General features: G+C 39.7%; 1 protein-coding gene and 1 long non-coding RNA gene across 49 annotated transcripts in view; one reads left to right on the forward strand and one right to left on the reverse strand.

Moving 5' to 3' along the window:
* The window catches only part of ANK2 (ankyrin 2), a 687657-nt gene that overhangs the window by 570058 nt on the left and 92082 nt on the right, over positions 1–25517 (forward strand). For 40 of the 48 annotated variants that reach the window (XM_070452307.1, XM_070452311.1, XM_070452318.1 and 37 more), the window contains 7 exons: positions 5585–5782; positions 9084–9182; positions 9731–9829; positions 15685–15882; positions 19977–20075; positions 20783–20881; positions 24493–24591. In XM_070452307.1, coding sequence (XP_070308408.1) covers positions 5585–5782; positions 9084–9182; positions 9731–9829; positions 15685–15882; positions 19977–20075; positions 20783–20881; positions 24493–24591 — 891 coding nt within the window. The remainder of the gene's footprint in view (positions 1–5584; positions 5783–9083; positions 9183–9730; positions 9830–15684; positions 15883–19976; positions 20076–20782; positions 20882–24492; positions 24592–25517) is intronic. The other 8 variants (XM_070452340.1, XM_070452342.1, XM_070452310.1 and 5 more) reach the window with 1 other exon arrangement.
* LOC139030240 (uncharacterized) lies at positions 216–25418 on the reverse strand. The gene is made up of 2 exons (XR_011482544.1): positions 25139–25418; positions 216–4288 (listed from the first exon to the last, which is right to left on the reverse strand). It is a non-coding gene; the product is annotated as an uncharacterized lncRNA (long non-coding RNA).

Here is a 25517-nt window from a genome sequence, read left to right on the forward strand (position 1 = left end):
GGGTGCCAAGGGCTGTAGGTGAACGCATTCATTCAGAAACAGTTTTTCAGGCAGAAATGGAATGGTACAGTAAACATACACAATGGAAAATACACTCCAATTTTAGAAACACTAACATTTGAAAAAATATACAGTATGGTATCTTAAGAAATTTGGCATTGAGTAACATTTTAATGATTTTTTTTTTAACCTGTGAAAGCACTTCCACAAATATCTTCATTTTCATGAGCTTTAATATGTTAATCTATATTATATAGATACTAACATAATAAAATTTATTTCTTACCACCAAAGCTGATCAAATTTCCATAGACATTTCTTACTAGTTACCGAGAAACAAATCATGTTCAAAGTTTTCATGTTTCCCCTTCATCTGCTTTACTTTCTTCCTTTTGGTAATGAGTTCTACATTTCTTCTTACTCTGATTTTCCATATTTAGACATTCTGCCCTTCCACTCTTCCAAAATATGAGAATTTTGGCCTAGGAGATTGTGTGATTGGATTCTTCCATTTCTAATTCCCCCATGAGTTGATTTTTTTTCCATCTTCTTTTTTAAAAAAGTTTTGCTTCCCTGTTGCTTTTTTCACCTTCTTCCTCTACACTGAATATTTTATCAATATCTTCTGTTTCCTTTTCCACGCTGTTAACTTTTGCGCTAGCATCTTTGGGATTCTCATAGAATATTTAAATACTTTTTCTCTCCTTGTTCAATATCTAAGCTAGAACTCATTTCAGCATGAATCCCACCATTGTGAGTCCATTTCAGAAACATTAGTATACTGGAATAAAAGCATTCTACTGGAGTCATACAAATTGTCATTTTAGGCAAGTCACTTCACTTCCGAGTCTTTATGATTAAAAAGTAAGCTTGGACTTAGAAACCTTGAGACTCCTCTCGACTTCCTTAACATTCTCTGACTCTGCGAATGTTGCAGCATTTTTTTCCTGCAGACCTTCATGCAGAACGCAGTGATGCATGGGCAGCCTTGACATTACTGTTGTGCATTTATTTTATCCACCTTTCTATCCACTGTACAAGTAGTGTAACTTGTGTTCTTTGGTAATCATCATTGATGTTTTATGCTCTTATGTATTAAGTGTTTTTGTTATCCAGTCTCTATTCTTCCCTGCCTTGGCATTTTTCTTGCTTCCCCTCCCCTCCCCCACCCTTAAAGACTATTTTTTAAAAGCAGTTTTAGTTTCACAACAAAATTGAGAGGAAGGTTCATAGATTTCCAAAAGGCACCCGACCCCCTAATCTCCCGATTATCAGCATTCCCCGCCAGAGTGGTACATTGATTATGAATGATGAACCTACATTGATACATCATGATACCCCCAAGCCCATAGTTTACACAGGAGTTCACCCTAGGTGTTGTACATTCTCTGGGTTTGGACAAATGTATAATGACATGTATCCATCCTTAAGGCATCAAACAGAGTAGTCTCACTGCCCTAAAAATCCTCTGTGCTCTGCCCCTTCTCACTTCCTTTTAAGTTTGCTTGGCAATTCAGCTATTAGAGAAAAATTATGGTCAGTCAGTGCACTCTGAATACTATGAACTTCCCTGAGGTTACCAGAAATTGTGGTAGTGTTCTGGCAAAAATGTTATAATCCATGCTTAATCATAAAAGGCCTTCACATTTATCTCTCAATATAAAGTGAAGTGAAAGTGAAAGTCTCTCAGCTGTATCCAACTCTTTGCGACCCCATGGACAATACAGGCCATGGAACTCTCCAGGCCAGAACACTGGAGTCGGTAGCCTTTCCCTTCTCCAGGGGATCTTCATGACCCAGGAATCGAACCGGGGTCTCCTGCATTGCAGGTGGGTTCTTTACCAGCTGAGCTCTCAGGGAAGCCCTCTCTCTTAATATGAAACTGCCTAATAGTTGAAGTCAAATTCCCATATGCATGCACTTCTGAAAACTCTCTCTTTTAACCTAATACTGTTGTGCTAAAATTCACTTTCTTCCAACGGGGAGACAGTAAAAATTTTACCCGGTTACCACACTGATCTCTAAGGCCAAGGTCTCTGGGTCGTATGTACTCTTCTCTATCGGGTGGTAGAAATATTACCTCATGATTATATAATCATGGGGCTAAGTCATATTTATGAGTGACGTATAATGAAAGGAATGTCATGTCACCACAATAATATCTTTCCCTTAAGAAGTGCAGGAAGCACACTCTATTCACTAGTCAAGAGCGTGGGTCATATTTTGCCCGAAGGACTGGAGCAGGGGCAGCCACGGCGCGGGTTCCTGTTCAGACCGTGTCCTGGCCCACCCCCGGCCCAGGTCCTTTCTCATCCAGCGTCCACCATGGATGTAACGGTGGGCGCAGGCTGCCAGGACCTGCGCTTGGGGGGTTCTGCTGCTCTAAGTACCCATGTTCTGCTGGCACAGTACGGGCGCGGGCATTTTCTTTAGGTATTGAGCAATCACAGGGCTCCTAATTTAAACTCACTTGAAACTTAACTAACTTGAGACCTTAGTTAGCTGCCAGCAGATATGGTTCCTGGAGATCTTGTTAGCTAGAAACTAGTAGCGGAAATTTTATCAAGCTTTTTAACCCTGTCCCAGCCATTGCTGTTTTGTCATTTTGGTAAAAGGGGTTGGGGCTCAGAAAGTCTCCCTGATTTTTCAAGCTAGTAGTGATGGTAAGGCTGAGCTCACGTCTACCTGGATCAGGCTGTATCACAGTGAGTAATGCTTTATGATGAGAGAATTATTGCCTCTCTATACTGCCACTGGTGACTGCAGCCATGAAATTAAAAGACGCTTGCTCCTTGGAAGAAAAGCTTTGACCAGTCTAGACAGCATATTAAAAAGCAGAGACATTACTTTGCCAACAAAGGTCCATCTAGTCAAGGCTATGGTTTTTCCAGTAGTCATGTTTGGATGTGAGAGTTGGACCATAAAGAAAGCTGAGTGCCTAAGGATTGATGCTTTTGAACTGTGGTGTTGAAGAAGACTCTTGAGAGTCCCTTAGACTGCAAGGAGATCCAACTAGTCCATCCTAAAGGAAATCAGTCCTGAATATTCATTGGAAGGACTGATGCTGACACTTGAAACTCCAATACTTTGGTTATCTGATGCGAAGAACTGACTGACTGGAAAAGACCCTGATGCTGGGAAGGATTGAAGGCAGGAGCAGAAGGGGACGACAGAGGATGAGATGGTTGGGTGGCATCACTGACTCAATGGACATGAGTTTCAGCAAGCTCCGAGAGTTGGTGATGGACAGGGAAGCCTGGCGCACTGCTGTCCATGGGGTCACAATGAGTCAGATGCAACTAAACTGATAGTTGCAAGAGACCGAGGAGGTCAAGATACATACAGTTTTTCTTTAATATTATCTTCTGTGCTTTCCCAGTTCTTTGCCTTGGATTGGATTAACTTTAACTGGGGGTGACAAATTAAACTTTTGTTATTCAACAGGAAAACAACAACCCACATGTTCAGCAGTCTTATAATCTCTGATTTCAGGTGGAAAGAATTTCTTATTGAATCTGTATGTTCTTTCCTTTTCAATTTTCAGATAGGATTGTACCAAAAATTGAAGAAATTAGGCAAGAAAGCTTAATTTTTAACTCTTAAAAAAAACAAAAAAATACCTTAATGCTCTTGGTCTAAGGACCAAGAAACACTGATAATTTAACCAGTTACACTGTCACCACTCGTCAAGGTGTGTCACTTCCCAGCTATGGATTGAGGGGTCGTTGTTGCCCCAACTCTCCCTTGCTCACTGAAAACACACATTATAGTGTGTCACTTGCAATGCCCCCTCTATCAAATTCTGCTGGGCAGAAGCCCAAGAGAGGACACCCAGAAACCACAGATGTTCATGATTGCTGTCCTCAAGTTCTTTGGTCTTTTGATTGTTGTGGTTTTTGCTCTCCATTTATTTTGGCAGTTGTTAATTCTCTTCACTCATCTCTTATCTCCCCTGTATTTCAGAGGAAGTTGTATCTGTTAAAGTGTTGTCAGTCTCCTTTCCTGTAGAGATTCCCCCATTGTCCTAGTAGTCTTCTTACATGTGTGCTAAGTTGCTCAGTCATGTCCAGCTCTTTGCGACCCTTTGGACTGTAACCCACCAGGATCCTCAGTCCATGGGATTTTCCAGGCAAGAATACTGGAGTGGGTTGCCATGCCCTCCTCCAGATCTCCCCAGCCCAGGGATCGAACCCAGGCCTCTTACGTCTCCAGTATTGGCAGGCAGGTTCTTTACCACTGGTGCCACCTTGGAAGTCTGTTAGTTTTCTTAGTGGCCGTCATGTTGTCTCTGTGGGATGAACAGACAAAGAAATGTCTTTAGAATTCATTGCCTGAATTCACGTTCTGTTTTAATAACTGAGTGACCTTGGACAGTCCTGGAGAACTCATTTAATTCCTTCTGGAAAAGACCGACTAATACATCCTACCCCTTCCTTTGAGGTCTGTTAGAAGCATAGGACTTGTTGAGTACATGAGAGAAGTTTAGAAAGTGCAGATTTTTCTAAAATCCCAGTTTTATGTAATTACTACTTATTATTTTGTTCTTACCATCCTGGAATGCATATAGTGCTATTTCATCTCTTCTTGTCACTCCCTCTTAATACTTCTTTTCTTATAACTTTAAGATACTGCGTTTTTTGAACAATTCTTCCCCACTGTATCTTCTCTATTCATTCTTAGCCCTGGAAGCTGGCCCAGCTCTTCCTTCTTCACCTTTGTTAGGACATGCCCTTGGGCAGATTAGAGATATACCTCTTTTCATCACTAAGGTTACACACAATTTTCTTTTTATAAGAGAATAGTTTGGCCTGGTTTTCTGAACACTGAAAACGTTTTCCTGACCACACATTAGAGTCAGGTGTTTTCTTGAGCCTCCTTGAATGTGTCCTTCCTGTCTCTTATACCAGCTATATCCTCTCCCTTTTTTAAATGAAAAGCACTTGGCAAATTCTTAACCCCATTAGCGTCTCGCCAGACTTCCATGTGATCTTTGAAGCCCTGGATGCAAGTCCCAGATCTGTCTGCCACGTTTCCTGGAATGACATCTTTTTAAATCAGATTACAATATCTTCTTTATCCACAGTCTCTCCTTGAAAAAAATAACCAGCATGTGTATCCTTGGCCTGCTAAGTGGAATAATAACACCATTTTCCCAGCATCCTTTGTTCTTTTTCTCTTGATACAGTTCCCAGAATACTGTCTCTTGCTGAAAGCTTTTGGATGAGAATCTAGGTCTTAGGACTTCTGGACTAGATTTCTTTCTTATTCAGAATGATAAGCTGGTTTATATTTAAACATAAGTGAGAGCTGAAGCCTTAATGAATTGAGAAGCATTTTGGCAGGTACAGAAAACAATGACCAAGTTCATGGAAATATCTACTTTTAAAAATTCTGAGGAAGAGTTTGTGACCAAACAGGTCATTCTGTAACAAAATATCAATTGTGGTCAGAGTTGAAATAATTTCCTTTGGGGTAGAGGTTCCTAAAGATTCTGAGGAGACATCATGACACATTTGGGTGAAATGCATTATCGGTAAAGTTCGGTGTATCCTGGCACTAACTTTTTACTTGACTTGAGTTGTAGGAGGAACAGACGCCTTTGCATATTGCCTCCCGCCTGGGTAAGACAGAAATTGTTCAGCTGCTTCTACAACACATGGCTCATCCAGATGCGGCCACTACAAATGGGTACACGCCGCTGCACATCTCTGCCAGGGAAGGACAGGTGGACGTGGCCTCGGTCCTCCTGGAAGCAGGGGCAGCCCATTCCCTGGCGACCAAGGTACGGGGAGCGGCTCCATGCCGACGGGGACCGGGAGTGGCCCTGGTCACAGGGTGCCAGGGAGGGCAGGTCTCCCGTGAGCCTCCCGCGGCTTCTTTCTCTTTGAATATTTCAGATTCATTTTCTAGATGACCAAGGGGGATTGTGAGATTACATATAGTGTCTTCAATAAAGAGGGCTGGATTTTCTTCTTCTAATTTAATGCCAGTGTGATTTCTAGAACTTTATTATTATTATTTTGGCCAGGCTGTCTGGCTTGTGGGATCTTAGTTCCCTGACCAGCAATCAAACCTGGGCTCCCTGCAGTGGGAATGTGGGGTCCTAACCACTGGACTGCCAGGGAATTCCCCCTAGAACTTTCATTAAGATGATTTCCATAAAGCAGGGGCTACATTCTCTTCACTTTCCATGGTAAAATCTGTAATATATTGTCACAAGGAAAAAAAAGTACTATTCCCAAATAATAGTTAATATTACTAGTATTGAGCTAGTACTATATAATGTACTATATAATGTACTAGCTAGTACTATATAATAGCTAATACTATATAATGAGCTAGTATTACTAGTGAGGAAAAGAAAATGGCATTAGATTGGCAGTACTGTATTTGTTAAGAGTTAAAGAGTTTGTTAAGAGTACCACCTATAAGTTCACTTTACTTAATCTTGCTTCTTCCCAACCTTGGTATCAGCTATCACTCCTTTTCTGTTTTTACTTAACCAGCTCACAGTGGTTAAACAGTGGACTAAACAAGTGGGCTGCAGAATCACACTTTATTAGTCACTGTTGTCATCTAACAAAGAATATCCATATCACTTTATCCTCAAAGTTTAATGCCAGGGCAGACAAATTGTTTTCCACTTGACGCATTCAATTTGAGAGCCACTATTTGAATGTGACTTAGAATGAAACACAATTTACTGGAGCAAAAGAAATGAACTAGTCCAGAAGAGGAGAATGAGACATATTACAACCTAAGACAACTGAATTGTTTGCAGGGCAAAATAATTCCGACAAGTCCAACAGTGATTCAGATTATTGAAGAGACACCTTCAATTTGCTCATAATAAATATGAGCAACATAAATACAACATCTGAGTGAGAAGGAAGTTTGCAAGTATAAACTGAAGTATTGTGGCTTCTGTCCTCTTAGCGGTAGAAGCAGTCCACTATCTGTCATGACTTACCTGGTTGCCTATGACTGCAAAACATGTTTTGATGTAAGAAATTGGTCGTTATTCAAATGCTGAAATCTAAAGGGTTGAAAGTATTTTTAATTTTTTAAAAAAATCATAGACAACAAAAATGTATTTGGTCCTTGAACACTGAGGAGGTTAAGGGCACCCACACTTCATGCAGTTGAAAATATTCATATAACTTGCAGTCTGTCCTCACATCCTCACTTCCTCTGTATCCTGGTTTCTTCCATATCCATTGTGCATCCCTGGATTCAACCAAATGCAGACTGTGCAGTTCTATAGTATTTGCCATTGAAAAAAATCTGCATATAAGTGAACTCCCACAGTGCAAACCCATTTTATTCAAGGGTCAACTCCATAATAATAATAATAGCAGCAATAGCAACCCAAGAAAGGTTGGGTGATTGTCTCCTCAGACAAAGGTGATAAATAAATGAAATTCAGATATGTAAAATATAGAAATAAGGAATAAAATACGGTCCCTTGTCTTTCAAAGATTTTTGGAATTAAAGATATATCTAAAGCAATATTACGACAGTTAAATAGAAGGACCTATTAAACAAAACAGTTCCACAGTGGAAGTGACTGGGGTTCTGAAGAGTAGTTGACTCATCATTATTAAAGCTATTTGAGTGTTTATAAATATCAGAGGGCAGTGAAATCCTGATGAGATTAACATAGGGGAAGAAGGAAAATGTGTGACTCAAGAGAGATTTTCCAACCTCTATTTTGTGATTCTACAGTAAAGATTCTATGTAGTCTTGTCTAATAATAGTTTCCAAATTTATAAAGGGGCTGGATCACTATTCCAGCAAGACTTTAAGGATAAGGAGTTAATTTTTTTGTCTTCTTTACCACGTGGTTTGTCTCAAAGAGCTCTGCTTCACCCTGGGGGTCACCCCGGTCATTGTGTGTAGGGAGGAGAGTATTAGTAACATATGTTGGCTTCAATGGACTTCTTGTATTCATCCCACACTTGCAAAAAGCAGATTTACTTTCCTCCAAAGACTGACTAGTAACTAAGGTTCAAGAAAAGCAAAAAGAAAAAAAAGACTTCTTAGCTAAAAATAATTTGTATGGTGATACCGTGGGAAAGCAGTGTTGTTTCTTTGACGGTCTGTGTTCTGACGCGGGCCTAAGTGGTCTGGAGGATAGACTGGAATTTAGACCACTTAACCCAGGCATGTCTGTTGCGTGTGTTTTGCAAGCCCTGGTCAGCTTTAGAATCCCCCCACGCCCACCCCAGTGCCAGAAGAGCTTGTGGTTAGACTGTCTGGCCAAGAGGATGGATTTGAGATCACGGTGTAGGAGCTGTGCCATCCTAGAGATCTGAGTCCAGGAACTTGGCTACATTTGTAACACACTGCTAATTACAGAGAGTGACGTGGATTAGGCACACAAGACATTGAATCTGTACATACAAACGTGTAGGAGAGCAAGTTTGTCTGGTGTTCATCAGCTCAACAGAATGCCAGAAGTAAAGTGTATTTTCCAAGAGGTATTAGATAAAGTGTGGGTCTTCTGAGAAAAGGGATAATAGTCAGGAGGAGAGGTGGTTTTTAAGGTGAACACTTTTTGTTCTGTCCACCATTTATCTTGCTGTATCTGCAGAAAATGCAATCAACTGAATCACAAATCATTTTTTTTTTAATCATGACTGCTAAAATACCCTAAACCTTAAGTGAAGAAATTTGGAATTCAGGTATTATAAAAAGAATAGGAAAAAAGAGTCTGGACAGAAGGCACTATTGTTTTAATCCTATTAATTTTAGAGGTCAGAAAAAGACAGGATCTTTTGTTTTCCATTCACAAACCAGAGCCATTTTACTGACCCTTGCACATTCCACGCCTATAAGGTCCAATTTCAGTCTCCAAGCCCTCAAAATAAGATTTCTTTTGTCCAGTCTATCAAGCCAAACTTTTGCTTGTTAAATTTTATTCCTCATTCTAGTCCTCGTTTATGACTAACAGATTTAATATTGCCAGTATTTTTCCCAAGTGGAGAATCAACATAGTTTGCTTAATAGGTTTTGTTAAAACGATTTTGTTAGCAGTCACAAAGACAGATGCTACATTTTACTTTTGTTCTTCCCATTTTCAGAAGGGCTTTACCCCTTTGCACGTAGCTGCCAAGTACGGGAGTCTGGATGTGGCGAAACTTCTCTTGCAACGCCGCGCTGCCGCAGACTCTGCGGGGAAGGTACAAGTTCTCAGTGATGCACGTTTGTTCTCAGCCTATAACTCGGTTACCTTGGAAACTTGGGGGATCGCTGTTCCAAGATAGTTTTCTCAGTCTTCTGAAAGAAATATCAGTGTAATTGATGAAACTATGCCAAATGGACATGATGCAGGTGTCTGTCCGTGACCTGTCCACATACATACCGATTCTGAAGGTGTTTAAAAAAGCAGTGTCTCAAACGTGTGCTGGTGTCACAACAAGGTCCAGAACTCCTCTATATTAAGAAGAATCCTTGTAATGTTAATGTAATAATTCTTACATGGCATTTTAGACGTTTAGTTATGGTGGAATCCAAATGCTATGTGTTAATCGTAAGTTCAACTAGTCATTTTCAGTTTTAGTTACATTTCTAATATGAAAATCATGAGATATTTATTTTGATTTTTTCCTGTTGACTATATTAATTCATTAACGTGAACTTAATCGGTATTAGTTTCCGTGCATCCTGGCAGCTTTACAGCAGCTAATGCTAATTTATTAATACTGAAACTTAAACACACCCTTTGCAGAATGGCCTTACCCCGCTCCATGTCGCTGCTCATTATGACAACCAGAAGGTGGCGCTGCTGTTACTGGAAAAGGGTGCTTCCCCCCATGCCACGGCCAAGGTGAGGCCCGCAGGAAGGATGTAACCATCCTGACAGCACGTGGGAACTGGTTTCTGAACATACGGTACTGTACAACTGCAGCTAGCACTGATAGTAGCTTTTGGTATTAACATTTTTTCCTTTCCACTTGATTCCACAAAACCTTTTAAAACTTTTTACAAGTCAGCCAACATTAAGGAGATGTGCCTAGGAACCGGGAAAGATGACCGTTACTGCCAGCATGCAGTGTTTCAGACACCGAAGTATGAGTTTTGACATAAGAAAGTTCAGGTTTTTCCTTTTCTTGCATAAACCAAATGTGATACACCCACCCTTTCACTTGCTCATTTTTTCTGACTCAGAATTTTCATTGCGCTCTATGAAATGGTCTTTGGTTTTTAAATGTTGCATTCTTGTTAACTGTAGCATACATCCTTTTAAGTTTCTAGTCTAGGAATGCATTTGGGAAGTATGTGCAGCAGCACCTCATAAAAGAGCTCCAGCTAAGACGTGAACCTTTGGATGATGTTTCTATCACTTGAGCTGCCTCTTTATTACACTGAAAATACATATGAATGTCAGGTAACACATAATGTCATTATTGTCTGTTGCATTTATTCATTCAGCAGACATATATTGAAAACATGTCAGAGTTTATTTTAAAAGGAACAGTATTTATTATGGTGGAAAAATATTCATGCTATATATCAGATGACATAGTAGAGCAACAACTGTTACCATCTGTATGCCAAACACTTTACATGCAATATCTCGTTTACCTTCATAATAATCCTGTGAGATTAGGGTAATAATTTCAATTTTACAGATGAGGAAGTGATATTTAAATAGGTTAATTTGTAAGTCCAAAGTCACACGACTAAGAATTGACAGAGCTAGGATTTGATCTCAGACAATCAGACTTTAGAGCCAGCACTCTTAACTACTAGGTCTATTGTGTCCCAAAGCATTAGAGAGAGAATTATCCACTTCTAGAACAGCAATAGGTACATATATACTCACATGTCTATTTAAATTATATACATTATACATATGTAATAAAATGGAATACTCTTATTTAGAAGTATATTTTGTATAATACCAAATATTTTGTCTATAAAAATGTTATATATGATGAACTATTACAAATATTTAAACTTTGTACCCATACCTACATATGTGCCTATATGTAGGTGTAAATACGTTATGCACATATTTTATTGTTACAAATATATAGCTTGTGATGTTTAAAGAACAGGACAAATTTTATTATCGCACATACTGTTCTTATTTATAACCCCTTTTCTCTGTAATGTCATTAGTTCTGCACTTGTCATAACACGTCTTTCTTCTTACAAGACTATAAACTATTTGAGAACAGTAATCATGTTATATTCACATTTGTATGTCTCTGAGGTGTCTCATACAGTATTATGTTGGTTCTCAATAAATTTTAATGAAAGAATGAAGACTGAGCAACTGTCCCAATGAGATAAAAATACCTGCTCATTTAACATCCCAGTGTTTTTTCCATTAACTTCTAGGCTGACCATTTTGAACAAAGATATGAAAGACTTTGTCAATACCCAACACAACTCTTTACTTGAACTCTTAATATGTATAAAGAAAGGGTTGTTGTAAAACTATAAAATGGATGTTCGCCTCCCACAGGAGACTCTCAATCTGCCAGAGAGAGAGAAGACCTAACTTACAGTGTGTATGGTTTTTCTAAACAGACAAATATAACCTTGATCTCTCACCTGGACAAAGCGTGGTCCTTACTCAGGAGCAAACATGCAGAGCCCAGCAAGCTCGGGAGAGTGGCCTTGCTCCAGGGTTTGCAGTGGGGAGGTGGTCTTGCCTGCCCCAGCTTGTCAGGGAGCATGAGTCCTGTAGCTCCGAGGCTACTCCAAGAGGCTGCTGGTGGGTGGACCCCACCCCTGTTTCTACTCTTGACACTCTATTCACTGCAGTACCCTAACCACCCCCCAAAGCCCATCTATCCCCCCACCCCACCCCACCTGCCACACACACACACACACACACACACACACACACACTCTGTCCCTTGGATCCTGGAACCTCTTAGCTTCTTTCTATCAAACTCCAGAATCCTTTCTTGGTCATCATTGGCTTTGTTGTTGTTATTTGGTTCCCCAAAATTTGACTCTATATGGAGTTAGGAGGGGTCTTCAGACTAGCAGGTTAAGTATCTGCTGGACAGTCAGACCTCTTACATTGCTACAACTTAGCGTTCTCTTTGATCTCTTATGTTGTTTTTTTTTATTTTTTAAAACCTCTCTGTCCTTCTCTGAGTCTCGGATTTTACCTAACCGTGGTAGGTTTGCTGATACTTCGCTTAGTTTTGGTAGTCTGTGCTACAGGACTGGGCGGAGTTGGGGCTGAGGAAAGAAAGCCCACTGCAAAAAAAAAATATGTAAACTTCTGGGTCTGCAATAATCTATGTGCTCTTTTATTCAGTAGAGCCCATGGTTCAAGTGCAGTGTTCTAGATCACGTGGAACATAAGGGACCTGTGAAAAGACTTCCAGGAAGAGCTGCTGAATTTCCCGAGCAGCTCAGAGGGGAATGTTCATTGGAACTGAAAGATGTTTATATTGATTTGGAGAGAAGACGACAGTGGAATAATGTAGGGACGTTTGAGGATCAAGATTTCATGACAACACATAAGGCCTTTTACATTCTCAGAGCCCCGTTTTATTTTGGTGCACTTTGCAGTTAGACCTTAGGAGTCTCATAAGAAGCGCTTCATCAACATGTTCATCCCTTCAGGGCGTCGCAACTAGTTTCAAGTCACTGTTTTTAGTCTCTATCATATTTTTCATGAAACATTCTACCAGAATTGACAAAACAAAGGAAACAATACAGGTTCCAGACTTACACTTGTTCCAGAGTCTTGTTAATTTCTTTGTCCTTTTAACTAAGCATGAGGTTTAGACTTCAGCTGTTAGAAGCAAAGTTTGAGTTCCTCTGGTCTCTGGTTCTCTCCACAAACTCCCATGTAAAACTAGAGGCATCATACTTCTACCTTTGAGCAGCTTTTAGAGACAAAAAGGAGACTGAGGATTTTAGTTGACCACAAGATTAATATAAGCTGATTTTATTGTTTAAATTGAAGAAAGTAGGGAAAGCCACTAGGCCATTCAGATCTGACCTAAATCAAACCCCCTATTAATATACAACAGAGATGATGAATAAATTCAAGAGATTCAATCTAGTAGACAGAGTGCCTGAAGAACTATGGACTGAAGACCATAATATTGTACAAGAGGCCATGATCATAACCATTCCAAAGAAATGGAAATGCAAGAAGGCAAAATGGTTGTCTGAGAGGGCTTTACAAATTGCTGCAGAAAGAAGAGAAGTGAAAGGCCAGGGAAAATGGGAAAAATACACCTAACTGAATGGAGAGTTTCTGAGAATAGCAAGGAGAGATAAGAAGGCCTTCTTAAATAAACAATGCAAAGAAATAGACGAAAACAATAGAATGGGGAAGATCAGAGTTCTCTTTAAGAAAAATTGAGATATCAAGGAAACATTCCATGCATGAATGGTCATGATAAAGGACGGAAGTGGTAAGGACCTAATGGAAGCAGAAGAGATTAAAAAGAGGTGGCAAGAATACACAGAAGAACTATATAAGAAAGGTCTCAATGACCCAGTTAACCATGATGGTGTGATCACTCACCTAGAGCCAGACATCTTGGAGTGTGAAGTCTAGTGGGCCTTAGGAAGTATCACTATGAACAAAGCTAGAACAAATTCTAGCTTTGATGGAATTCCATCAAATGATGGAATTCCAGCTGAGCTATTTCAAATCCTAAAAGATGATGCTGTTAAAGTGCTGCACTCAAGATGTTAGCAAATTTGGAAAACTCAGCATGGCCACAGGGCTGGAAAAGATCGACTTTTATTCCAATCCCAAAGAAGGGCAGTGCCAAAGAATGTTCCAACTGCCATGCAGTTGTCCTCACTTCACATACTAGCAAGATAATGCTCAAAATCCCTTAAACTAGGCTTTGAGTATGTGAACTGACAGCTTCCAGATATACAAGTTGGATTTAGAAAAGGCAGAAGAACCAGCGATCAAATTGCCAACATCCATTGGATCATGGAGAAAGCAAGGAATTCCAGAAAAAACATCCACTTCTGCTTCATTGACTATGTGAAAGCTTTTGACTGTGTGGATTACAACAAACTGGAAATTCTTAAAGAGATGGAACTATCAGATCACTTTACCTGTCTCCTGAGAAATCTGTATTTGGGTCAAGAAGCAACAGTTAGAACTGGACATGAACAACAGACTGGTTCAGAATTATGCAAGGAGTATGACAAGGCTGTATGTTGTCACCCTGCTTATTTAACTTATATGCAGAGTGCACCATGTAAAATGCCAGACTGCATAACTCACAAGCTGGAATCAAGATTTCTGGGAGAAATATCAACAATCTCAGAAATTTGGATGATACTACTCTAATGGTAGAAAGTGAAGAGGAGCTAAAGAGCCTCTTGATGAGGGTGAAAGAGGAGAGTGAAAAGGCTGGCTTGAAACTCAACATCTAAAAGATCATGGCATCTGGTCCCACCATTTCATGGCCAATAGAAATAAAGGGGAAAAAGTTGAAACAGAGACTTTGTTTTCTTGGGTTCCAAAAATCACTTCTCACAGTGACTGCAGCCATGAAATTAAAAGATTCTTGCTTCTTAGAAGGAAAACTTTGACAAACCTAGACAGAGTATTATAAAGCAGAGACATCACTTTGCTGACAAAGGTCCATATAGTCAAAATTATGGTTTTTCCAGTAGTCATGTACAGATGTGAGAGTTGGGCCATAAAGAAGGCTGAGCACTGAATAATTGATGCTTTTGAATTGTGGAACTGTGGAAGACGCTCAGACTCTTGAGTCTCTTGGATAGCAAGGAGATCAAACCAGTCAATCCTAAAGAAAATCAACCCTAAATATTCATTGGAAGGACTGATGCTGAAGCTGAAGCAGCAATACTTTGGCCTCTTGAGGCTAAGAACCAACTCATTGGAAAAGACCCCGATGCTGGGAAAGATTGAAGGCAAAACGAGAAGAGGGCAGCAAAGGATGAGATGGTTAGATAGCATCACTGACTAAATGGACATGAATTTCACCAAACTCCTGGAGATGGTGAAGGACAGGGAGGCCTGGTGTGCCACAGTCCCTGGGGTCTCAAAGAGTTGGACATGACTTAGTGACTGAACAACAACAGAAATCTTTTTCACCACACCACACCCACTGACTGGCTATGCTAGGCACATACTAAATAGTTGTTAAATGATTAAAAAGTACACTCCAACTAGAAGCACATTAGTAGGGGTGTTATAACAAGATCATGGAAATAACATTGTTTTATTCTGTGCTATTAAAATCATTTCTAAAGTATATTAACAAACTAGAGTCAGTCCAAAGCAGGTCCTCCTCAATGGAGAACTCTAGAAATGGGGCTTCTGTCAGGAATAGTTGAAGGAATGGGAAATTTAACTTGAAAAACAGAAAACTAAAGGGAGATATGAAAACCATCTCCAGGTATTTTAAGGACGGTGGTGTAGATGAGGTATCTGGCTTGTTGCTCTTCAAGAGCAGCATTATGATGGGAGATTTTAAGCTTTGGGGTATTTGTGTCTGTATCAGTCTTATATATATAGTAGAATGGTTTGCAAAGATTTGGGTGTTATTGAACTGAAACTTATGATGAGCAAGAACTTGGATTTCTTATAACCTTACTTTTTAACTTTTCTGTTGATGAGAGATTCATATTTCCATTAGGCATATATCAGGGTAATTGCTAAGCTTACAATATAGGTGTGTTTTTTTGTTTTTATTTTTTTAGAATGGCTACACTCCTTTACATATTGCTGCCAAGAAGAATCAAATGCAGATAGCTTCCACGCTCCTGAACTACGGAGCAGAGACGAACATTGTGACAAAGCAAGGAGTCACCCCACTCCATCTGGCCTCGCAGGAGGGACACACAGATATGGTCACCTTGCTTCTGGAGAAGGGAGCCAATATCCACATGTCAACCAAGGTATTCCAGCTTGACCTCTTGCTTCCATGAAGAGTCTTCTGAGTGAACGTAAATAGAAACCAATCTAAGATAATTTGGAACAAAAAGGGGGCGTGTATTGGAGAGAAACGGGGATATCTTATAGAATTCAATGGTAGCAAAGGAGTCAAGCCTTACAAGGGACTGGAAAATCAGAAGGAAGTGAGGGGCGCGGCTCACAGACTTTGCCTGGAGGGCTGTCTGTTGTGTCTTGACTTTTCCGGCCAGCTGGTGTCATTTACTTCTCTCTGTGCACCAGCTCCCTTTGCTTCTCTATGTCTGTGACCAAAGAGGTTCTCCTACCGCTCCCAAGAGTAAGTATCACTGCAGGGTAAGCAGCTGTCCAGACTGCTATAGAACCTGCTGGTCCTACTTCCAAATTCCAGAGAGAGAGGAGAGTTGGCTGTTTCATCTGGGGCCCAGTCCAAACACTTGCTTCTAAGCTGTTGTTCTGTGCCTGTGACCCAAGTCGTTTTCAACTGGGCTGAGCATCAGAGGCACCTGTTGATCAGTAGCCGGGAACTCAGTAAAATAATGATTTCTGGCCAACTTCTGCTTAGCTTGGGTGGTTGTGGTAGTGGTCACAGAGTCAGTGTTTTTAATAAAGCACCTCTCCAGAGAATAGCCTTTGTGGACAAGTGTATTAACTATAATAGAGTAAGTCAGGGACATATCGGAAATAGATATTAAAATTTTTGCCAGTACATGTCAGTCTCTCAATATATATCCATAACCCTGTCTATTTATGTATCTTATCTTTTTTTTTACACTTCTTTTACTCCATTGGAACCAGCTGCTGAGAAACAAAAAAATTGGAGCCTATTTATAAGTTAGCTCATCATTTATATCTTCTGATGCTTTTTTAAATACATGGTGTGGGTTTAGTGAAAGTTAAGTTTCTTATGATCTCCCACAAATAAACAAATAAGATATTTTCCACATCTCACTGTTGAGTTAATTATTATTTTTGGAGACTCAATTGTAAGTTGGTCTTAATAACATTTGTAAATAGGTTATATAACTTATGTCCTTTAGAAAGAGCTGTGAAAAAGACAGGTTGTCTTGACTGGCTCCAGAGTCCTATTCTGTGCCTTAATCACTCAGAAGTGTTCTAGTACATTCCTTGCCCTTATGCATTTCTCTCTTCTCTATCAAAAGGCCTCACAGATCCTTTTTTAAAGTGTGGTGAGACCTATTATAGGCTTAACCCTCCAAAAGATATTTGCATTTTTAACAAGAATGAACATGATGAAGCTTTACGGTGGAATTCAATGTGTCAGCCAGACAATCCTTAAAGTCTGGGACAGGGATTTCCTTGTGATTGTTGAAATCGTGGGACTCTAGTGGTCTTTTAGCTCACTGGGGACAGTCTCATCATGAAACCAATGGTAGAATATTTCATTTTACATCAGTACACAAATGAGTCATATGTTTATTGTCCATTAAAAACAAATCTTCATTTGAAAATAAACACAAGAAATCCATAAACGAATCATGCAAAATTTTGAGTAGAATTGACATTTCATGAAACTGATCACACTGTGCTTCTGATGGTATAATTTTTAATTCATAAAAATGGCACACATATATCTAGAATCAGTTTGCTATGTCCTCCCTGATGGTATTCTTCTAAACATATTACTTCTTTTGAGACAATTTTAGTAGTCAAGAAATACTTAATGAGTATTTTTTAATATTTTCTCCACTCAGCAATGGAGAAAAATATTCCATTTGAACCACAAAGTATTTATGTTATCTGTATAACGTGATTTCAATATTGGGTGATTTCCTAAAGACCAACGATGATGTATTTGTTACTGGAGTAAAACTTTAGTAAATATGTTAAGATATATCTGAATAACAATATGATATCGAAAAATATAACTTTGCCTTTTGGTTGGTGTTATTTATGTTATAAATTATAATAATAAATAAATTTATATGAAATAAATATAGGACAATGCAACTGTGACGGTATTTTAGATAATAAACAAAGCTGATAATAAATTTCCCAGTGCTTTTTTAAACTACATATATTCTTTTTCTATTTAAGACCAACTAAAATCAGGGACTTCCCTGGCGTCTGGTGGTTAAGAATCCATGCTTCCACTGAAGGACGCGTGGGTTCAGTCCCTGGTTTGAGAACTAAGATCTCTCATGCCACTCGGTGTGGCCAGAAAGAAAGAAAGGTCAACTAAAATCAACTAATATGCTCTAAGTGACTCTTTCTCAGTAAGAACTATAATACAGAAATATATATTTCATTCCTTATCCAATCACCATCTAATTATAAAACCAACTGTAGAGTCTACCAGTGCATCTTAGGAAATAGATTACTTTTTTGGAAAAGAACTCTTTCAACATCTTCTTCTTAATTTATCAGGAAGGTTTACATAATTTGATTTAGGCATGCAAATTTACCATAATAAACTGTAGAGGATTTTTATACTGGTTGTTAGTTTGCCATCTTATATTGAAAAAAATCCATTCTGCAAATAATGTAGAAATCAGCACATAGATTCGAAATGCCATTAAAGATGCCTTTGAGACATCTGATGATTTCTTCACTTAATGATCACTTCAGTAACATTTTTAAAAGACTGATTATTTCTAAGGAGAAATAATTTTATGTTTACTATTTTAATATAGAGAATAACAAGATGAAGAAAAATCTGCTTTGTCCTAATATTAATAATGTTTATACTTTAGGACTATATACTATTTGTTTAGAAATTATAACATTTTAATGCAGAAGGGTGTATCTTCCATCTCATTCTTATGGTTTATGAAACTCAAAGCTGAGCTTATCCAGAACTCTAAGAATTAAAAGGCCTCAGACTCTTAAACATAAAGCCCTTTCTCTAGTTGGAGAATCTTTTTCTTTTTTTTTTCTCTGTAAATATTACTTAGATTTTTTTAAAGGTCAGAGAACTTGTCAGTTTATAGAAGTAACACCATGGCTAGAGATCATGAATTTTGAAGAACATGGTTTAGATTTCTCAACCCAACTAGACTGTAGACCTGCAGGCCATGGTTGAGACACTTTGGATATGAACTCGGGGAGTGGGAGTGCCAACTGAGAGGACAAGTACGATACCTCAGTATGCAGATGCAAGATGTACCAGGAGAGGATAAATATACTGGGTATTTGAACAATACAGCAGGAGATGAACATATGGTATGAATATCCTGTTAGCTGGAATGTAAGTTTTAAAAGGGCAGAAACTTTTGTTCGCTGATATATTCAAGTGTCTAGGACACTTCCTGGCACATGAGAGGTACTCAAAAACCATGTTTTAAACATACAAGTGATTTAGGTTTTAAAGATACCCTTTAAATTTCAGTTTTGCTTGATGGGAGATACTGGTAGTGAGGGAGATAGATGTAGTGAGGCTGTCAGATTGTGGCATTGACTGAATAAATCACCTTTCCCTCCTTTCTCTATTCTTTTATTAATTCTTAACTGTACTTTAAAGTGTGCCTAATTACTTAAAATAATTACTTGATGTACATATGCTAGGAAATTTACATATAACTGGCCAAATTTATGGTGTGATATATGAGTGATTGGGTCACTATTTAGCACTTAGGTAAATCCCTAAAATAGTATCCTGTCTTTGGGTGCTGGAGAGATTTATTCTGAACTCATTTCTTGTAACTCTGGATGTTTTTTACATTGATGTAATGTTTTACTGATGAAAATATAGATTATTACTGCAGTTATAAAGTAGAAGTAGTAATTGGTTGATCAGTTATTTAAGTGAGTAGATTCAGCCAGAGAAACAGAACAGGTTTGAAATGAATGTTGTTTGGAAGCTTATTAGCTGGGTTATTTTAAAGTCTCATAAGTACCCAATACAGAAAATGTAATTTGAGGGAAGAGTTGATTAACTTAGAGAGCATGTCTTTGATGGAAAGTGATATTCACTTGAAGGGTTTGTTTTAGATATCAAAAGATGCAGTTTCTAGGGAGAGGTTCTGAATTTTCCAGTATTTTTTTTCACGACATGCTATTATAGATGCTACGTTGTATTTTCTTCTTCCAATGTACCCCTTTGCTTTCATTCTTTCCATAGAGTGGACTCACAGCTTTACACCTGGCAGCCCAGGAAGATAAAGTGAATGTCGCTGATATTCTCACCAAGCATGGCGCTGACCAGGATGCTCACACAAAGGTAAAGCCAATCACTGTTGATGTTGGGATGGGTTCTGACCTGGGTGATTCCCAGTAGCCCCCGTTCATGTCAGCCCAAGTCCAAGTCCCCGCCTCTTCAGATGGCCATTCGGATTTAATTGTGGTTCTGTCTGCTCACAAATATTTAATGGTTCTCCATTTTTGCTGGAATCAAGTCAAAATGGATAGCAGATGTTAGGGCTCTTTACCAAAAGACTGCAACTTTGCAGGCTTAAGTTTACCCTCTCCCTCTCATCACATCTGTTAGGCAAAATGACTTCCTTGCCTTCATGCCCTTGATTTCTGAACAGCTTCTCTCTCTCCATGTCGTTAAATTCTATGAGCTCACCTCATTCTCATAGGTGAGCAAAAACAAAAAATTCTGTGTTTTCTGTGCATCTCCTCTGGATCCTATGAGACGCAGTCTCTCTTCTTTGTTTTCAGATGCTATTATTTGTGTCTTTCTCTTAGCTCTTTGTCAGATTAAGTTGCCCAGTGACAGATCGCCTGTGCTGCGTTAATCTCCTGTGCTCAGGGCTCTGCTCCTGTCCATATATGTATCCGCAGGATGCATATATCATCTGCTAAGTAATATCTGTACAGACAAATAGAATTTCTACCAATCCTCCCAGAACTGAGGTTCTCCCTAATCCCTCTCCCCTTCAGTTTTAACCACTGGAGTAGTAATTTATTTTTTATTATTTATAGCTTGGCTACACTCCTTTAATTGTGGCCTGTCACTATGGAAACGTGAAAATGGTCAACTTCCTTCTGAAGCAGGGAGCAAATGTCAATGCAAAAACCAAGGTAAAATACTTGTACTAATTTCTGTTTTCTGTAAGCCATTGGTTCAGCCATAGGGACACTTCACTAGCTCACCATAGTTACATATTTTCCTTTTAGTGCTTCTAGTGATTTTGAATAAGCCATGTAGCTTTGTGCAATTGTTTGAGACTTTTCTTTTTAATAACCTTTGACAGCCATGTAGGTCAGCTTCAGAACTACTTCTGTTATGAAGTTCAAGTAGCTGACACCGATTTAACAATTCGCTGCAGGATGCAATAGATGCCGGCAAGAACATCTTGATGTTCAGGCCGATTTCCTTTACCTTGTTTCAGAGCCTTGACCCCCTCCCCCCAGCCATCAATCATCCCGTAGTGAGAAAATACAATTAAGCCGCCTGGACAGCCTGCCTTTCATTTTAATGAACTCTGTCACATTTGGAATACCATGTGGTCGTGCTCAGTGAGGCAATAACATGTAAGCCTGGGTTGGGAGTTTTCAAGGATAATGTAGAACTGAGTATTTTTCGCAGTGTAATCTGAAGGGTTCTATCCTGCAAAGCATGATGGGAACATAATACCACACTTCAGTACATTCAGATTATTTCAAGGGAAGAGAAATGGGTAAAATAACTATTGGTACTATGCATAGTGTAACCTAGGAGCTCAAATTTTTTTAGTCCAAAGATATATGTAATTGCATTGTTTATGTATCACAAATCCCTAATTTCAGCTACATGAGTAGGCACAAGTAAATTACTATGAGCACATTCAGGATTTTTTAAAGTCATCATTCAAGATGATACTAATTAGAAACATAACAAGTTTTGGAAGTTAGCTTTTTCATATCCTCTTTGAAGCATAGACAAAAGCATGTCTATACATAAGCATATTTGTAAGTGAATTAAAGTTATTTTTAAAATTATACTATTAACATTTGAGATTCAAAACTTCTAATCTGACTCGAGCAAGAATGGTCACTGCCTAGTTTCTGAGCAATTCTTGAGTTCTCATGAAATTGTACTTGGAGACTTATTTAAAAGCTTCAATATGAGGTCTCCCTGAGGCATTAATGTGTAATACCATTTTGGCTGAGTCAGTTCACATACAAGTACTACAGGAAAGACTTTTGGAATCCAGGTATTCTCTTGTAAGGCCTAATGCAGCAATGCAATGAAATTTTGGCAGAACTTGAAAATATTTACTATATTTTTATGTTAGGTGTTTGACTGTTGAAATAGTTATAATATTGAGAAGCCAAACATGTGGTCTAGATAGCATCATTTTTCTCCCTTGGGTTTGATCTGCATTCAAATGGACATTTAGTTTAGAGAAAAATCTCAGTTTAACTTTTAAGGTTTTTAAAAAGTGAACTATGTAGATTTTACTTGAAAGTTGGAAGTATCTTTTCATATATCTTCAGAGGAGTGGATTGATCCATACCTCAAAGGACAGTCTTATAAACACTTCAGAATGTTTTCACATAGAATGACACTTTTGGAGAAGAAATTTAGTTTTCTTCCTCACATCTCATATGTAACCATAGTTACTACAAATTGTTTTGTTGCTATGAAAATATGTGTATTTCCTTTACTCTTCAAATGTTCATCACTTGGTATAAAAATTTGGAAAAGTTTCTAAAACTTTGGTGTAATATTTATAAACACAATGGAAAGGAAAAAAAATTTTAAGAAAAGAAATATTACTTATTTTATGCTCCTGAAATATCCATGGATTGCCTGGTTTGAGAGCAGAGTCCCTGAGGTTGATTTATATTTCCAGGTTTCCTGGAGTCATCCCATTACAGGGACATAGAGTAGACAAAACTGAACTGATGACATTCCAGTCTGAGAGATCCTCAGACAGACTCTCACACGCATGGTGCATCCCCGTGGATAGAAAGGCCCACATGAAAGCAGAGGCGGGATCATGTGGCACCCTGGGCGTTGCTTTTTTAAAAGTCTTTTAAGTCAAGTAAGTTTTAGAGCTCTAGTTGGCTTTATTGGGTGATTCATGAATCGGTGGCGTCCATCTAGCGCGTAGGGAGGAGTTCCCAAGGAAGAGAGTAAGGCAAGGGTTTTAAACGCAGAACCAGGAAGTCGTAAAGAAAAAAAAAGGGTAGTCTGTGAATGGCGGACAGAGGGGGTCTCAGTGGCAGATTACCTCATCTTCCTTTTATGCAGAGGGCCCACACGGCAGATTATCTCCTTGGTGCTGACCAGAAAATTCCTGACTGACCAATTAAGACGACATTTCCGGGGAAGTTGAAGCTTCCGTTAGGTTAGGTATTAAGCCCCAATGTGGTGGGGTTTCCTGGCATAAGTGACTCTATTTTGGGCCTGTAGTTTTCTTTTTAACAGCATAGAGATAGTCACTTCATGCAGACAGGAGAAGCAAATGTGCGTCTTGGTCATGAAGAGGTAGTGACACTAGAAATAGGGGGTGTATACTCTTACAAGTTTAAGGTATGAATGGGCTACTCAGAACTTAGAGCCCAGGACCCTGGGGTCTGACACAGATAAAATTTTATCAGGGGTGAGGCAGGTAGACAATAAAAAAGCAATCTGATGGTCATTGTCTTCATGATCTTCGATATAGGATCTGAACCTAGAATGACTGTGAACAAATTACTTAGCCCCGTTATGTTCAGTTTCATCATCTCTGAAGTAGGGAGACAGTTATTCATTCATTCACTCATTTGTTCATGTACTCATTTGTAAGACACATACTAGGTACCAAGCACCCTCATTTTCAGAATGGTAGTAAAGATTAACAGAATAAATATAAGGTCCAATATCTGGCATAAAATGGGTGCTTAGGACACGATAGCTATTACTGTTTCACTGTGCCTCCAAGGATTCCAGTGCAGTTAGCTTGTATTGATGTCTGTATGCAACCAATCTGTACCATACCTAGCACTCACTAGAGTTCTGAGCAAGATTGGCTTCTCACTAACCTCAGCTGCAATTTTTCGCAAATCACAGTTGCAGAACTTTCATCTAAGTGAAAGTTTAGAACAGAATGTTTAAAAGAACCTACTTTTAAAGGAGTTTTTATTTGAAAGTGGGCCCCTCAGCTTCCAATGAAATCTTCTGTTAAGTGTGTATGTCTTTGACTGAAGATTTTCTGAAAGGAATAGAAGATTTAGATTTACCGTCATTGGTTTAGAATTGCTAAAGCTAGTCCAGAGGTTAGTGACGAAGGAAGTCACAATGAACAAACAGTGGTTTGTATGATCCTCCTGAGTTTCAGTTAAACAGTTGATGCTTCCATTTTTCCTAGGGAAGGAATCACTGTGATAATACTCTTCCTCATTATAAATCGCCTCGCTCAGCATATCCATTTTGAATGCTAATTAGAATGCTAATTGGTGAAAATATAATAATAGTTACCATTTGGAGTCTGTTAATCTTGCTAATTTCAGAAGCCAGCCTCTTTGTTTAGCGGACCATAAGGTGTGAGGGAGTTTTGCTGCTGAGAAAATGGGTTGCTGGTGATATCTTGCTCCAGAGAAAAACAGGCCTCCGCGCCGACTTAGGTGTAAATAAGACTAAGAAATTCAAAATGAAGGCTAACTAGTTTTCCTCCTTCTCCCGCACACCCCTGCTGGGTCCGCCGCCGCTGCCTCCACTACAGAATGGCTACACGCCTTTGCACCAGGCCGCTCAGCAGGGCCACACGCACATCATCAACGTCTTGCTGCAGCACGGGGCCAAGCCCAACGCCACCACCGCGGTAAGGGGGCGCCGGTTGCCCCTCATCACGCCGCCCCTCTTTCCCTTTGAGTGACTTAGAATCCCCCTTCCCGGGAGCCGCATCGGCGGAGCTCAGTGCTCCCCCCCCCCGCCGTCCTCCATCCTTCTTAAACCTCCGCACTCGGGGGGAAAGCCCGGGATTTCCAGCAATCAGCATGTGATTTCTGGGAGCGCTGGTCCCGGGAGGGAGCGCAGCGGCCTGACTCAGCCTTCCCTCCCGGGAGGGGGCCCTGGGCTCGGGCTGCGGAAGCGGGCTCGGCTTCCAGCTGGCTCTCGGCTGGGCGCGGAGTCCACCCCTCCCGCCCGATCTTCTTAAGGGAGTACGCTTTCCGAGGCCGCTGGCTCCCACGGAGCTCTTTGGGATGTGGAGCCATTGAAATGTAAAGTAAGCGGTGCAGTTAAACCCCGGGGTCCCCGGTGGCCTGGCCTGGGGCCTCAGTTGCCTGTTTGTGTTCTTTTGCTGCGTGGAGAACCGCTGCACAGCTGTAGCTAAATATGTTGCCGCGTTCCCTGCGGTAATATCTTACCTGCAACAGATGGCCTGACTTCTGATGAGGACTGAGTGTACTTGATTCTTGAATAGTTTTCTTCGGAGGCCTCTTTCCGATTTCAAAGGTGACTCTCCTAAGCACAGCACAGAATTCGGAGCGCTTGCTTGACAACCTCAGGGTTAAAGCAATGAGTGCTTCTTATTAGAGCACGCAGATGCAGCTTGTTGTGTTACCATGGTGACCTGGGCTATAGTTTGAAGAGGTTACAAAGAAGATTCAGATGTAATGGTAAAAACTAGTGATTTTCCTAAGCTGTGCCTTGTTTTGGAAGAAAATGCTGGCTCATGTGGAGCCGCGGGTGAGCTCATTGGCTCACCCCGCCATCCTCCCCGCCGGCTCTCACTGCCTTTCTCTC

Source organism: Odocoileus virginianus, chromosome 21 (genome assembly GCF_023699985.2).
Source record: "Odocoileus virginianus isolate 20LAN1187 ecotype Illinois chromosome 21, Ovbor_1.2, whole genome shotgun sequence".
NCBI lineage: Eukaryota > Metazoa > Chordata > Mammalia > Artiodactyla > Cervidae > Odocoileus > Odocoileus virginianus.